This window comes from Ammospiza nelsoni, chromosome 4 (assembly GCF_027579445.1).
Source record: "Ammospiza nelsoni isolate bAmmNel1 chromosome 4, bAmmNel1.pri, whole genome shotgun sequence".
Classification (NCBI taxonomy): Eukaryota; Metazoa; Chordata; class Aves; order Passeriformes; family Passerellidae; genus Ammospiza; species Ammospiza nelsoni.
The window spans coordinates 41,322,684-41,336,664 of record NC_080636.1 but is presented as its reverse complement, the minus strand read 5'-3'; the positions used below and the strand labels follow the sequence as shown (position 1 = coordinate 41,336,664).

The 13,981-nt window shown below is 45.7% G+C and overlaps 1 protein-coding gene across 4 annotated transcripts in view; it reads left to right on the top strand.

Moving 5' to 3' along the window:
* The window catches only part of ANKRD17 (ankyrin repeat domain 17), a 68,626-nt gene that overhangs the window by 22,578 nt on the left and 32,067 nt on the right, over nt 1-13,981 (top strand). For all 4 annotated transcript variants that reach the window (XM_059469903.1, XM_059469902.1, XM_059469905.1 and 1 more), the window contains exons 2-4: nt 11,560-11,713; nt 12,300-12,456; nt 13,766-13,913. In XM_059469903.1, the coding sequence (XP_059325886.1) occupies nt 11,560-11,713; nt 12,300-12,456; nt 13,766-13,913 (459 nt within the window). The remainder of the gene's footprint in view (nt 1-11,559; nt 11,714-12,299; nt 12,457-13,765; nt 13,914-13,981) is intronic.

Below are 13,981 nucleotides of genomic sequence, written 5' to 3'. Positions count from 1 at the left end.
AGATAAAGAGCCTGGTGTCAAGTAAGATGAGTTGTGGGGCAAAGAAACCACATTTCTTTGGCTTTTTCAGACCTTGGAATTGTGTTTGGCATTAAGACTGTGAAGAGAGGGATAGTCCTCTCCTAGGGTGTCCTTTCAGTGAACTGGTGCTCCTAATTGCTTTGATGATGGCCCAGGAAAGCTCTGACTAAGCCAAGCTACATGTGTTGCTTGATGAAAAAATTTGTTCTTGCATTCCTGCCATTTTTTTTTTTTATTTTTTAATCTATCTGCTCAGCAGTAGATGCTGTATTGCTGTGAGAAGCCCATGCTCACGTCAGTGTTTCATTCATGCCAAAGGGAATTCTGAGCTGGACTGGAACAGAGTAGCTGTTTGTGTGTTCATCCTGTCCCTCCTCCACGTGTCCTCCTTCCCTTCTGCTGCCTCATCCTTCAGAGCAGAGCACTTGCTTGCTGTTGTGAGGAGCAGCCGACCAAATCCACTTACAGAAGGGAAAGATTGCCTGCCAAATTTGTGTAAGAAAACATGTGGGCAGCTTAAAACTATTTCTGTTTGAAACCCAACTGGTGCTGTTCAGTTGAGGCCACTTGCTCGCTGTGCTTTATGCTCAGTGGCCACAGTGAATGGTTGAATACATTTGTGTGTCCTACGGGTGACTGTGGACCTGGTGCCTGAAAGGGCCATGGCAGGGGGTGTGCAGGAGTGATCAGAACTGAGACTCTGAGAGGATTTTCTTTTTGCAGGAACAAGGAGGAGGAAATGCTGCCTGGGTGTGCTTTCAGTATTGTGTTTGAGGGCTTTTAATCCGCAGTGTTGTCTTGTGGGGGAGAAACAGTTTTGGGGGGAGTGTGGGTTATACATTGTGGGCAAAGCAGGCAGACTGGAGTGGGAGGAGAACAGCTTTTCTTCCTTGCAGTGCTGGGAGAGATGGATGTCTGCCACTGACATGTCTTTTCCTCCCAAGTAGATCTTGGTTTGCCTGAGCACAGGCAGGGAGGCAGTCTGCTGCCATGGAGGGGACAGACAGGGCATGTGAGTGCCTTGGGTGACAATATTTTTTGGCACAGTTCATTTCCAGCACTGCATCAACCCACTGTGCTCCTACTGCAAAATGCCATTATCTTATCCTGGGATTGGTATATCATCCTTTCAGTGGCTAAAAACAGTGGGTGTGTGTTTGCTTCTTGCTTGATGTTAACTTGATGTTGTACAGGGGTTGTTAAAGCTTTGAGACACCACAGTGTTGGGTGACAGCTCTTGTAGAGAAAGCTCTCCAGGTGATTTTTGAGCCTGAGAAAATGTTCAAAGAGCTACTACAAAAATAAAATTTACTTGTCCATGAAGCAGTGAAAGTGTTTTTTCTTAGTTTTGCTGGTAACTGAATGGCTTTGTGGTTGGGAAGGGGAATTCCCTGAAGCCTCAGGTTTGTGTGCACCCCAAATCCAGTTAGAGTAGTAAATTGGTTCTCACAGGTGGGTGCTGCTGGGTGCTGGTGGTGGGTTTCTGCCAATGCTGTGGGGAGGCCTCATCCCAGGAGAAAACAGAGCTGTTACCTTGGAAGGTGTGGGGAGGGCAAGGGGTTCCTTAGAGCTTTTTAGGATGCAGTGTTTGAGTCCATAGGAGAGGACATTAGGAATCAGAATAACTTCATCGTACAAGATACCAGATCCTTTATTTCTGCTCCCGTTGTTTCTCTTGTCCTGTGGTCTGACCAATCTGTTTGTCTCAATATCTGTGTGTGGGGATGAAATGTGGACAAACATGGATTACTGACTTGCCTTCTGGTACTGTTGAAGTGAAATAGTGTTGACTTGATAGCTTGTCTGCTGTAGATTTCCATGGAATGGAGATCTGTCTTCTGTTTGGAAGCTTTGTGGTGTAAATGAGCATGTGAGCTGTCCTCTCTTTTGACAATGAGTTTGACTTTAGGATCAGAATTGGGAAACAGACAGAAATAAGACATCTGACAACAGTTAGGAACCAGGAGTAAGCTCCTTATGGGAATTGTAGCTTCTGTACTTCTGCTGTAGTCACTTGAGGATGCAGGAGGAATGCAGCCAAGCTGACTAGGCTGGTTGCTGAAGGTCTGTGCTGGCTGAGAAATGCTTTTTGGCACATTCAGTGTAAAAATTTAGAGCATTTATTGTTGAAGACTGGAAAAGTCCGTGGTTTGTCTCTTCTTAACCTTAAAAATGGAGCATGCTTTGTCAGGGAAAGCTCTCCGTGCAGAGGCTTCCTTTTGGGAAATTGATTTTGGATGGCCATAGATGGTTCTGCTGGAGGGGTAGGAGGGTGGTCTTGCCTGTGACTGGCATGATGACCTGTAAATGCCTGTCCTCTTTTTCCTCTGGATCTGCATGGTTGCTAAGTTCAGCAGCTTGCTTGGCATGGGCTCTAGGGGAGCTGCTTTGATCCGAGGGCTGGCTGCACTGCAAGGAGGGATCATGTGCTCAGATGGGAGAGAGCTGCTCCTGCATGGACACACATCAGCTGTGCTGGTGGGAAATGTGGGTGAAGGCAAGGCCCCACAGCTCAGTCTGCCCAGAGCTTTGTTGCTGCTGGCTTTGTCCACTTAGGAGCTGGGATGTCGTGTTTCCATTGTTCAGCTGTGCTGAGCTCCAATCCTTAGAAAAACAACTTGTTTCAGCTGGAAATGGATGGGTGTGCACAGTTCTGAGCTGAAACTTGGACACCGTGCATGAGGCTGGGCAAATGGAATGGGGGAAATATTCCAGAAAAAGTATTTGTGAGAAGTTGTTCCACCTTGAGTTGTGCAAAGCTAAACTCCCTTTTCAAAAGATGGGTGAAGGGTTGAGGTCTGGTGCAGCAAAGTCTGAGTGTGACATAGGAATGGCTGCTTATTGAGCTGTGAGAAGAGGGCTCAAGGTACTTCTCCTTGAAGGCTCTGCAGGCAAGTAACATGTGGAAAGCCCCCTCAAGTTAATCAGTGATAAAGATAATAAATTATCATTGGGATTTGAACCTTGACTCTTGTAGAGATAAGATTGAAACAATGCATTTGTGTTTTTGAGAGCTGAGGGTTTTGGGGTTTCTTTTAGGTCTTCACCTTTTCCTTAGGTGTCATTTTAAAGGAAGATGCTTCAAGGATCCAAGCCAGTCCCTGTGGATCTGTCAGTGTAACAAGGTGCTTCATGGCATGCTTGGGAGTGTCTTGTATTGAGAATTAGCCAAATCTATCCTTGGACAGTCAAGGCAAAAGGTGACTCCGGTGAAAAGGAACGTGATTAACTGTTAGAGGAGGATTTTCTCTTTCTTGGGAGCTCACCTTCCTTAAACAAGGCTTAAGAGAATAATTAGTCCCTTGAAAGTAGGGCAGTGAGGAATAGGATGTAACGGTGCACAGCAGGACTCCAGTCCTTTCTCAGCGGTGCACAGGTTGTCTGCAGATGCTGCTGCTGCTGCCAGTGAGCTGTGCTTCAGGTGGAGGGCTAAAATCTTCTGTTCAGAGCAGAGTCATGCTTCGTGTGCTTCCCAGGTTGTAATTACTGAATTGACCAAGTTGAAATAACTTCATGTAGCACCTCCTGCAGAACTACATTGTCCTGTGCTGCTCGTGTTCTTTGCCTTGCTCAGTTCTCGCTGCTGACTCCGTCCGAGCTGGCTGTGTCATGTTTAAGGATCTTTCCGAGTCTGGTGATGATCCTCAGGATGTGTTTCTCCAAGGAAATTTAGAGTCCTTGAGCTGTCCTTCAGGAAAACTCCAAAATGCTATTTTCTGTAGCTTTTGTTACTGAGCCTGTGGCACAGTCTGGGGAGTCAGAGGGAACGTAACCCCTCTAAGCTTTTCAGGGCTGTGGTGAGGCAGCTCTGGTTTGAGTGGCCCTGTAAGTAATTTGCTAAGTAGCTTAGGTGGTGCTTACCTCAGGTACTTGAGGGGAGAGTCTTAGGGGGCTGCAGTTGTTCAGGTGTGACATTTGGGGGTTTTGGCAATGAGGGTGATTCTGGGAAGCTCAGTGGGTACCATCTTCGTCATGGTTATGTGATCCCTTTACTTGGTCTCTGCTAAATAGGTGTGACAGTGAGGAAGACTTGAGAGGGGACTTGCTCAGGGTGGCAAAAAATGCCTGCATAGGCTCAAGCTATCCCTTTAGTACCCCTCAACTGTTGGGTCTTTTGCAGGGATTGGTTTCCATTTTGGTTCTGCAATGGCATGGGAAGAACCTTTATTACAAGTGCTGCTGTTTGTCTGTGGCTCTGATGCAGACCACCACATCCCCAGTGATACACAGGAGTTATGCATACACTGTCAAAGCTTTGCTTCTGAGGTCAGTTCTTTGAAAGCTGCTCCAAAAGAAGGGGTTTCTGGCAGAAGTTCAGGTTGAGGGAGGGCTGGGAGGAGAGTGAAGGTGCGAACTTGTGTTGAGGGCTTGGATTGAAAATGTGGCAGCTTTATATTGTTGATGTAACAGTGTTGTCTGAAGCTCAGCTTTCAGAGGCATGAGTGTGTGTTTCAGTGGCTTTTTTTATAGTGATGTTTATATCTTGTTATTCATGTCAGAGACTAAAATGTGTGTTTTTCCCCCACATAAATGTGAAATTTGGGCAGGGAAGTTAAAATGATAGTGAGATGAGGTGTTGCTATTTTTACACGGGCATGAATTTTTTCTCGCATGAACGGTTGCAGCTGAATACCAGTTAATGCATGAATTTGCTTCATGTGGAAGTATGCCAAGTGCTTGGAATGAGGGTTTGAAATGGAAAAAGAATATTATTCCTTGCAGTTTCACAACCTTCTCATAGCTCCAGCTTTCAGCATGCCTGTCCCTGTGTCTTTATTGCTGTGTATGCTGCTGGGAATGCAGCATGCGGAGGAGAGGAGGGAATTTTCCTGTGAATACCTCAGCACCTGTCTCGTCATCAGAAGCACACTGCAGTCCTAATGCAGGTGTCCCTGCAGCAGAGACTCGGCTGGTGCCAGTCCTGGGGACTGTGTTATGCCATTACAGCAGCAGGCTGCTCCTCTCACCTCCCTCTCCTCTCCCCCTTTCCATTTTTGTGGCAGCAGCGAGAGAAATGCAGAGTACAGTCAAAGGAATAAAATGAAAGAAGACACTGTTGAGATGTTCCAGATCTGCAAGCCATGGGATTTGTGCTGATGGAGGCATTTTGGTTTGGGGAGGGTCAGTGCACGTTGAGAAGACAAGGGATGTGATTGTGCACCCCAGATCAGGGGGAGCAATCCTTGCCATGCAGGGAAGGGGTGCTGCTGTCAGACGTGTCTGTGCTGGCAGTGCTGCTGTAGTAGCAGGGTAGGGCAAGTGAGAATCACACAGCTTGCTCCTCTTAGGAAATACATCTGAGGAAAACACACAAAATCTGCAGAGCCGAAATGGAGTGGGCACTTGATCATCTGCTGCACTTGGCTTCCGTGTCTGCTTTCCCTTGCAGTGACCAGGAGCTGATCTCTATCTAATAAAATGGTGTCTTGTGTAAGGAGCTAGAAAACCATCACTTACACTTCAGGGATATGACATCCAAATGGGATGGTACTGAGGGTTTGACCCATAGAAATGACAGGCACTGCCAGAGCCTTGGCTTCAGTAAAGCCTTGGATGGAATTTTTTCTATGATGCATTATTAATGTTGTGAAGATCTGCAAAGGGCCTTGAAACCTGTGTTTCTAAGTGGTGGTTTTACCTGAAAACATGTAGGTGAAAAGGCAGAACCCTGTACTTGGCCTCAGTAGCTAGTTTGTGAAAGTCAAAACCCATTCTCACGGTTGTGTTTGGAGCCATGTGTAAGTTCATTTCTCTGTCTTGATGTTTCAAATCCGAGTATTTTTTCCAGTAAGCTGTCCTGACACTGCGATGGGCTCATGTATTTTGAAAGCATCAGAGGTGATATTCTGAAGGCTGAAAGGTAGCAGGGTGTGGGAGAGCAAACAGGAAGTTCTTGCTGTAGTATGGGATATTGTATCTTGCAATTTGCAGAGGTTTTGGGTTGCCAATTTAAATAGTGTGTTTTGGATCCCAAAGTGAAAAATTGGTGCTCAAAATACTTGGCCCAGTTTGTCACATTTCAAATGATCCTTGCTTTGTTTTTATTCACTCCTGCCTCATGAATCCCTTGATGTGCATCAAATGGTTAGATATAAGGCATGAAAAAGCCCTAACAGTGTCTTGCAAAGTGAACCTAGCCTGTTATTAGTCAGAGCTGGACTTTGTTCTTGCTCTGGGAATGGGGGTTTATTTCCTCTGTGTGTTCCCCTTGCAAGGTAATAGTATAAACATTGCTATTTCTGTGTGAAACAGACTTCAAGTGTAGTCCTGAAGTGAACAGAAGAAAATACGCTGTCAAGAAATGCTCAGTAATGTATGAAGTGTAGATAGATAGATAGATAAATTATTTTTCAGTGCAGTGTGAGAGGTGTGAGAGCTGAAATGATTCTGGAGGGAAAGCTGAGATTATCTTGGACAGGAGTTGCTGGAGCACCAGGGAAAGCAGTGTGGGTGTAGGTCAGGCATGAGGAGTTCCTCCTGGAAATCAGGATTAAAATTGCTCACTGGAAGGGAGTCATTTTTAGCTGAGTAAAGAAAGAATCTGAAACTTCCTTGCTCTTCAAGCAGAGAAGTGGGGCTGAAGTCAGCAGAGTAGGACTAAGTATGACCTGGTCATAGTTGTGGTTTTGCTCTGAAGGTGGCTTTGCAACACCAAACAGAGTTGACAATTCTTGCTAAATTTATTGTTGTTTTTAAAAACCTGCTACTCTCCAAAAGTTTTGGAGCTTGGAAAAATCAACTGTTCAAGTGCTTGCTAGCTGGCAGTAAGTGCCTCACAAAGAACTGATCCTGAAGGGGTGTCAGGTAACATTTGTCTTAGGGGGTGCAGTTTGCTGCCTGGTAATGGCAGTTCCTTGTCCTTAAAGTTCTCCTGAAGGGCTTTGCTCTGGTCCTCTTAGGATTTGTTTGGTACCCTCTGGGTGTCAAACACCAAAGGCCCAAATGCCAAGGTAAGAATTTAGCAAGTTCTAAATTTTTTTCCTTGCCTAATAGAAGACAAAATTCCTCACTCAGAAAAGCTGAGACATGAAGTATGTGGAAAATAGGGGCCAGCCCCAAAAATAAGCAAAAAGATTTTTTTCCTGAGAGGTGGAATTTTTTTGTCTTTTAATACTTGTCTGAGCTGGTGTGGTTTATCCAAATGCAGTTTCAGGTGCTGCTGTTCTATATTGTGGTGCTTAAAAACATTGAAGCTTAAAAAGTAACTCCTGTTAGGTTAATGAGCCTGACTGGCTGTTTCCCAGCCGTGCAGAGCTGCTGTGCAGCCTGGCTGCCAGACCTTCACTGCAGTGCTCTGCTGCCTTGGTGCTGCCTCAGGAGCTCTGCACTGATGCTCTGAGCCTGTCAGCAGACCCTGCATCTCACAGATGGCTAAAGGCTGCTTCCAGGGAGATGGCACTGGGTGTTTGTCCCAAGGTGCCACTCAGGGTCTTCTGAGCAAGGCTTTGGGCTGGCTAGTGACCCTGAGTGCCCAGTTGTGCCATTTGGGACACTCGTTGCTGCTCTGCCTCCACATGGCACGTAACAGAGGTGATTTCAGCTTTTGTAGTTTAGACAGAGTTTTGTAGTTTACCCAGGATTTACCCAGCTTGCTCCGAGTCAGTGCTGGAAGGCAGGAGCACATCAGCGCTGGGTGCATGCAGGATGGGCTGAAGGAGAAGGAGCAGGGAATGGGGTCAGCAAAATGGCCTCTTGGAATCAGGGAACCTGAGATGGGAAGGAGAACATTGCTTTTTACAGCCTTTTCTCAATGCTTCAGGGTTGTTCTTACAGCGAAGATGTAATTTAGGAAAACTGTAACTCAGTGATACCCAAATGCTAGAGATGCTCTGTAAATGAGCAGAGCCGTGTACCGATTCAGTGGATGAAAAATGGAGCTTGTGGCATTTGCAGTGAGGCTGGTGGGTGCTGGAAACCAATTGTTTTCTGCCTGGTTCCTAAAGGGATTGTTTGAGAGGTGGTTTCATTCTGGTAGAGCTCAGTTCATTTTAAAGTTCTCAGGTAATGGAACTGGTGGCAGGTCCTTCTGCTGGGAGTAAGGCTGGAGTTGCTGTTGTTCAAACATGCAATGTTAATTTTGGCATTGTACACTCATTTTGGGACTTTGCCTAGCTTGGTGCTTTAGTGGATGGTGTGGTTCTAGAGGGGCTGCTTAGTGTTGGGTACTGTGTTTCTTCCTCCTAGGAGGAGATTGTGTGAAGAGACAGTTGTTTGTAGGTGGGATGTACCTTCCCCTCTCCCTCCCTCCCTGGCCTGGTGTAAAATTAGTAAGATGCTAATCCATGTTTAGCCTTAAAAGCAGCAAGTTTGAAATCAGTAAATAACCCAAAGCTTTTCTTCAAGTCCTTAATGCTAGAGAGTTGTTATTTGTTTGTTTGGAGTTTTTATGTGTGTGTCATTACTTGGGGTTTTGTTGTGTCTTCTTACTGTGAGAGACCCTCTGAGAGGAAGTTGATTCTTTGACCTTAGTTTACATCTGTGTGAAATGATGTGGAGGCTTGGGTCCACAGTGGGATCTGTGCTGGTGGCAGTTCTGTGTGTGGGTGGCTTGATGGAGAGAGGTGGAGAGAGGTGGATGAAGTCAGAGTTAGGATCAAGAGCTGAATTCTGTCTCTGTTTGGTTCAGCACTATGTGGTGGCAGAGCCACACCAGCTAGGGCAACTCAGGTGTGCTTTGTCTTCCTGTCCTAACCTGGCATTTGTTCAAATGCATGTTCAGAATTTGGTGTTTGTTAGTCAGAACAAACTTATTGGCATCTTCCAGGGCTGTCTTCAGGGTGTGCAGACATGAGTCCTGTTTAAGAGCAGCCAGAACCTGGGACTTTTGTTCTCCTGGCACCTTTTTGATAGTAGAAGTATCAAATATTACTAAAAATTGAGCAAAGTAAAGCTAGGCCAGGACAGAACATGATATTCTGAGTGCAGGATGAGAGGGTAGGAGAAATCTTGTAAAAGGGCTGATGCTGGGGCTCTGAACAATTGAGTTATGTCAGAGTATTGTTGGATTGGAGCAGTGGTGATGGAGCATGCAGATGAAATATTCTGATATGTAAGGTGGAGCATTTGTATGCTATTCTACTTTTTATAGTCAAGGGAAATAAAATACGTCTGAAGCCCTTTAAAGGAAATGTCTGTTTACTTGACCTGGTACATGGAAATGCTTTGTCTTCATTTGCAGCTTCTGTGGAGAAGGCAGGGTTTTCTGAGAAGCAGAAGTAGAGTTTTCCCTTCTACCAAAATAGGGTTTTGTTCCTTGCTTTGGTACACCATGTCTTTATCACTGTCCCTGTATGGTACTTGGTGTTGTGTAGAAAAACTGAGAAGACAAGACTGTAATGAAACCCTGTAGGTAAATAACAGTTTTGAAACTGCAGAGGAGATGAGAAGTTCTGAAGCTTCAGGCTGAAGGTGGATCTCTTCTGCCTTGCAATAGAAAAGATTTTTACTCTGTATTTAATATTAAAAAATAGTGTCAAGAGTTTTCCCAATTAGTTAATTTCTTGTTCTGTTCTGAAATGTTTTCAGTGACAGCACATAGTATAAACATTCCCCAAACTTTATTGTGAGGATGTTTTCTGCTGGTCCCTCACGGTGCTGTGTTTGTGGGTGGATTTCTGCTTCTCCCTGTTCTCCTTGGGTTGTTTATTTAATCACACCATGCACATATTCTTAGCTGGAAGGAAGATGGGAGGATTTTTGCATTTGAAACTTTAACTGCGTGAAAGACCTAATTTTGGGGAGAGATGTGTGGGGGAGAGTAGTTTTCCTATTTTGACTTTCTTCTTAGCAAATATTTCATAGTGTTAGGAGGAACCACGACCAGCTGTTCATTATTTCACTTGGAGGAGATTTTTTTCAGTCAGTCTGAGCAGTTGGGATTTTGCATGTGTTGGGTGAGCCAGGAATCCTTGCACAGCTCTGGAGTTTGCCTTTCCAGGGGTGAGAGCTGTCGCTGGGCTCCTGAGCAGTGCAGCGGTTCCGCTGGCCTGCCTCAGCAGGAACACACATGGCAAGTCCTCAGATGAACCACAGCAGGCCTGAAATACCAGTGTAGGTGCAGGGAGCGGTGCTGGGCAGAGGACCCTGGCAAGGCAGGGTTCCTGAGCACTGGGGGGCAAACTTGGAGCTACCTTCACCAGTTTGCCCAACTGCAGAGAGCAGCCCGTGTGAGTATGGCTGGAGAAAACACTGCTGAGGAGCAGATGGGCAGTGCTGCTGGACTGTCCTGCTCTTGGCATCAGAGCCACTTTGGTCTGGAGCTGGAAGTCCTCCCTTTCAGCTTGATGTTCTCAGATTTGCAGGAGGAGGGGAGAGTGGCTGCAAAAGAGCAGAGGCAGCTTTTAGAGGTGCCCTTGAGATGTGTGGTTGGGTATTGCCCAGAGCTGGCCAGAGGCTTTGTTTCTCAATGGTGGTGTTGAAGGGGTAAAATGAAGAAAATGGGGAAGTAGTGCTCAGCCTGCCCTCCTTAGCAAACAGGGGATTTGGGTTGAAGCTGAATGTGTCCCACAAGTGTGCAGTGGGAGACAGAAGGCAAAAGTGGTGTGAGCTCCCCGCTTGTGACAAGAGAATGGATGGGGGAGGCTGGAGGGACCTTCCAGGAGTCCTTAGATGACCTGCTTGCTCTTCTGGTTTGTCTGCCCACATGGATGGGTTCTTGGGGAATGTATCTGCAGGAATCTGAACTTGTGATGCTCATGGGACTGCTTTGAAATTTTGGAGACACAAATGAAGCTTAAGAATAAAATAATTTTCTGTTTCAACGAGGTATATTCCATGTGGAAACCGATGCAGACAGTGGCTGCTTTTATCCAGAGGTGACTGCAGTATCTCATTGTTGTAGGGGTGGCACATGTGATTTCTCTGTTGGGCAGACTGGCATTTAAATTGATTCCGATTTTGTATTGGGATTGAGATTAGGGTTTTGAAACTGGGACTTTTGGAAGCTGTTGAGCTTTGTAGGGGGATATTTACCTTGGTCTTTTTAATTTGATAATTGTTTGTGTGACTAGTTCACGGGCTGTGGAGTGAGCTCATGGACCTCTCAGAGAAGTGTCTTCTCTGCACTACTTGTCCTCTAGCAGGCAGGATAACACAAATGAGTGTTAGGGCTTTCTTCTCTAAAGCACTCATCTTGTTCCAAATTTCTACCTATTTCACAGCAAAAACAGATGGACAGAACAGAAAAGTAGGGTCTTCAGAAGAATTCAGACAGCTCAGCATCTGTTTTCTAAAAAAGGCAGATAAACAGTTGCATATTTTATAGATCAAGTTCGAGAAAATGTTTTCTTGAAAAAGATGCTGTGACATAAAGTAATTTTACAGTGGCATTGATAATTATGTGGAAGGTGTTGCTTGTCCGTGTGGTTCTTTTCTTTGGATGCTGGATTAGGGGACATCAGACCCGAAGTGAGATACCTGAAGCCAACAAAGTACTTAAAAATAAAATGCTTAAATAATAATTTCAGCTGTAGGTTTTTTCTGGTTTCAGTCTGTTTTGGTCAATTATATCATTCTTAATCCAAGTCTCTTACTTTTCAGGTGGAATCATTTATCTTGGATCAGGATGATCTCGAAAACCCTATGTTGGAAACAGCTTCTAAATTGCTGCTGTCAAGTACTGCTGATGGTGCTGACCTGAGAACAGTAGATCCTGAAACCCAGGCGAGATTAGAAGCTTTGCTCGAAGCTGCGGGTAAGTCCTCGTGTCCCGTACGGGTTTAACCCCAAAGCCCTGACAGGAGTCCTTGCTGGAATCGCTTGCGTAAGGCTAATCCATGGGAGCAGGATACAGCTGTGAGACGCACGGCAGGGTGGGGTTTGGCAGGGGTGTCACTGAAGAGAAACAAGTTCATTTTAGAGTATTCCAAGGTCTGGAAAATCAGAATTTTACATGAAGATGTTTCCAATCAGGTTTCTTCAATGTCGGCATTTTAAAAGCCTGAATCAAAATTGACGCCTGACTTTGGCGTGTGCCATTATGTCAAACCCTGAATGGCTCAATAGGTTTTATTTTGTAGTAGTTGCTGTGTGAAAGGCTTTCATAGTTGCTTATATTATGTAGTTTCAGTAGCTGAAAACCGATTCCTTCCGTGGCTTGGAGGGTTTCAGTCACGTGCAGCTTGGAATGAGTGCTGTGAACACTTGAAGACATTGTTTTGGAAGCTGTAGTGGATGGTGCTTGGAGCGTTAGTGCCGACAGCTCTCAGAGGCTCACTTTGACCTTGTGTGCTCTCTCCTTGCTGGCACGCGTGCCCCCGGGCTGCGCTCTGGCATGGCAGGTATAGGGAAGCTGTCCACGGCGGATGGGAAGGCGTTTGCGGACCCCGAGGTGCTGCGCAGGCTGACCTCGTCCGTCAGCTGCGCCTTGGATGAAGCGGCCGCCGCGCTGACCCGGATGAGAGCCGAGAGCACGGCCAGCGCAGGACAGACGGACAAGTAAGGCAGCCCGGGCCTGGAGCCTCTCAGCCCTTTGCTCCCTCTAGAAGTGGTTATTCTTGTTCTAGCGCTTGCACTGAGGGCATGATGAAACTCTTACTCAAGTGGAGTTGGTGCCAAGTTATCACCTTTGCTTCTCCTGCTGAAATATTTGTGGACTGGCAGGTCTTGCAGTAGGGAGTGAAGCAATTCATGCTGCTCAGAATTACGGAATGAAACTCCAAGGAGTTTATCGTGACCAGCTGTAGAAACATATCTAAACTCTTCAATGGTATGGGCCTTAGAACTGCCCATTTACAACTCTCTTTACCCAGAGAGTTGTAAATTCCCACGTGGGTCATTCAGTGACAGCATGAAACAAGATTTCAGATGAAAAAAATCTTTTAGGGAATTTCAGAGTGCCTTTTTAATTGAGGAAGGGAAACAGCCTTTAGGGATTGGAGCTCCATAGTAGTCAGTGTCACCTCAGCCAGGGAGTTGCTGCTCTTGTACTGGACTTGGTGGCTTCACATGTGCAATTTTTTCCACTGGGGTATTCAGGAGGGAAAGAAGAAGGATGTTTCCTTCCAGACTGCCATAAGGCTTCAGTGCAGTGGAAGCGTTGTTAGTAGGGACAACCAAGGGTGCTGTGCTAGTCAGAAGTTTGTTCTTTCTATGCAGAATAACTGCAAAGAAAGATTTCTTGGTGTAGGAACAGCTCGAAGAGCAGTATAATTTTGCGTTATGTCTGCTTCTGTTCTGTCTGCATCCCCTCTTCTCCTCTGCACCTCTTTCTTGGGAATGGTGGTAGTTGCCAAAGTTGTTATAAAAACAGAGGTGCTTGGAAATTAAAAAAAAAAGGTCATCATGTAGTGAAGAGACACATTTCAGAACTGATTCTCCATGTATTAAAATTATGTCTGGTTACGAGACCCTGGAATTTTCAGCACAGGACAGAAGGGAAGTGGTTAAGTTTCCTACAGGAGAACACTGATGTTGGTGATTTGTTTTAGTTTAATTTATAGTTACAGTGCTGAACAAATAAAGTTTTCTGAAGATTGGCAGGTGATTTCCATGTCCTCTGGTCCTGGGCAGTCCTGCATCTATATCTCTTGTAAACTTCTGTTAAAAATTCATAGCAGGAGTGGATATGGACACAACTTAATTTTCAGCCAAGTTAGCTGGGAAACCTCAAGTGTAAAGCTGGCACTTCTTTAATTAGCAGTTGGCACGTTTTTAGCTGGTGTTTCCTTTTTTGCTGATGTGTCCTCATGGCCCACTGGAGCTGAGGCAGAGTCCCTTTCCACTCTGAATGCTTTCCCCTTGTTAGCCGCAGCCTGGCCGAGGCCTGTTCCGAAGGAGACGTCAATGCTGTGCGGAAGCTGCTCATTGAGGGCCGCAGCGTGAACGAGCACACAGAGGAAGGGGAAAGCCTCCTTTGCTTGGCCTGCTCAGCAGGGTATTATGAGCTTGCACAGGTTGGTTTCCTGGCTGTTTGTACCGTTTGTGTGTTGTACATAAAGAGATGTTAAATCAATTATTAGCA